The following is a 1,179-nucleotide window of genomic DNA, read 5'->3' as shown; positions in this document are numbered from 1 at the left end:
CTATGAGAGTGGAAATAGTTAATTTTGAAAACTTTAAAAGTTTTATTATTTATGATTTTTATTGTATTTCTGATTATTCAATTTTTAAATTTACTTTTGATTTTAAATGTTTTATGTTATGATTTTATATTATGATTTTTATGATTAGTTATTCTATGATTTTAAAATTTATTAAATAGTTTCTTATTTTTATGTTATTTTTGTTTTTATTTTAAAATATTTTCTTATTGATTTCTTGTAAAAATGACCTTGGAGAAAAAAATGGATCCAACAGAGTATCCTACGAAAACACGGAAAATGCATCCTACCCAAAGAGGACTAATTTAGCAAGTGCCCTGCAAAGGTATGGCATGTCTGTTCTTTGTGGATGCAAGAAGTCAAAGTACATGGTGTTGATGTTCGGCCCCCTCTTAAGGTCTGTCGTGCTGAGCCAAGAAGGTCTTTACTCTTTGGAAAAGTTCCTCCATCAAACTGTGGGGTACAAGCTCTCTGCCTTTGAGAGTGAGTTCTGCTACCAAGTTGTCCACAGTCACCTGTTCTAGGCCTTTTTGCTGAATCACATCTTGACAATGAGCTTGTAGTTGATCTTTCCAACCACACTGGAGCAATTGAGCTCTTAGCCACTGTTGAAGTCGTTGTCGTTCACCAGTTTCTATCAGTTTCTGGTGAAGAATTGCTTTGATGGGTGGCTCTGTGTTCATTTGGGTATTCTTGGTTTCATCAGAGCAATCCCCAGGAGAATTGGCAGGTGATGGAGTCCCCAAAAGTCTAGTGTCTCCTTCACAGTGTGTTTCCTTGCCTGGGGTCCGGGGCCAATTTCTGGAGATCCTGTGGCAAGGGTCTTGCTTTCTGTAGAGGAAGGATGAGGAGGACCTCCAGGGTCTCTTTCTTGAAACCTGTCTCTGTCCGAGAGTTTGTGCTTCAGCCTCCAGTCCTCTGTCTTCCCCGAGTCTCTTCCAGTGCTGGGCCTGGGCCCGGGCCCCCTTTGTGGAGGGCCTCTGCAATGGGTCTTGGTTGCTGTGGAGGAAGTAGGAGGATGACCTCCACAGTCTCTTTCTTGAAGAATGTCTCAGTCCCAGAGCTTCTTCTCCGGCCTCCAGTCCTCTGTCTTCCCCGAGTCTCTTCCAGTTGTGGGCCTGGGTCTGCTTTCTGGAGATCCTCTGGCATGGATCTTGCTTT

At 42.4% G+C, this 1,179-nt stretch overlaps 1 protein-coding gene across 1 annotated transcript; it reads right to left on the bottom strand.

Moving 5' to 3' along the window:
• Positions 1 to 410: 410 nt before the first annotated feature.
• On the bottom strand, positions 411 to 701 carry LOC141547343 (transcription and mRNA export factor ENY2-like). The gene has a single exon (XM_074275786.1). It carries the CDS (start codon positions 699 to 701, stop codon positions 411 to 413), a length of 291 nt encoding a protein of 96 aa, XP_074131887.1.
• Between the last annotated feature and the right edge of the window lie 478 nt (positions 702 to 1,179).

The sequence above is a fragment of the Sminthopsis crassicaudata genome, chromosome 6 (assembly GCF_048593235.1).
Source record: "Sminthopsis crassicaudata isolate SCR6 chromosome 6, ASM4859323v1, whole genome shotgun sequence".
In the NCBI taxonomy this organism is placed as follows: domain Eukaryota; kingdom Metazoa; phylum Chordata; class Mammalia; order Dasyuromorphia; family Dasyuridae; genus Sminthopsis; species Sminthopsis crassicaudata.
Note: the sequence above shows the minus strand (reverse complement) of the source record. Positions and strands in the feature narration are given on the sequence as shown.

What these genes read in the sequence shown, in the direction of transcription:
- LOC141547343 (XM_074275786.1), bottom strand. Translation starts at nt 701, where the DNA reads ATGAACACAGAGCCACCCATCAAAGCAATTCTTCACCAGAAACTGATA.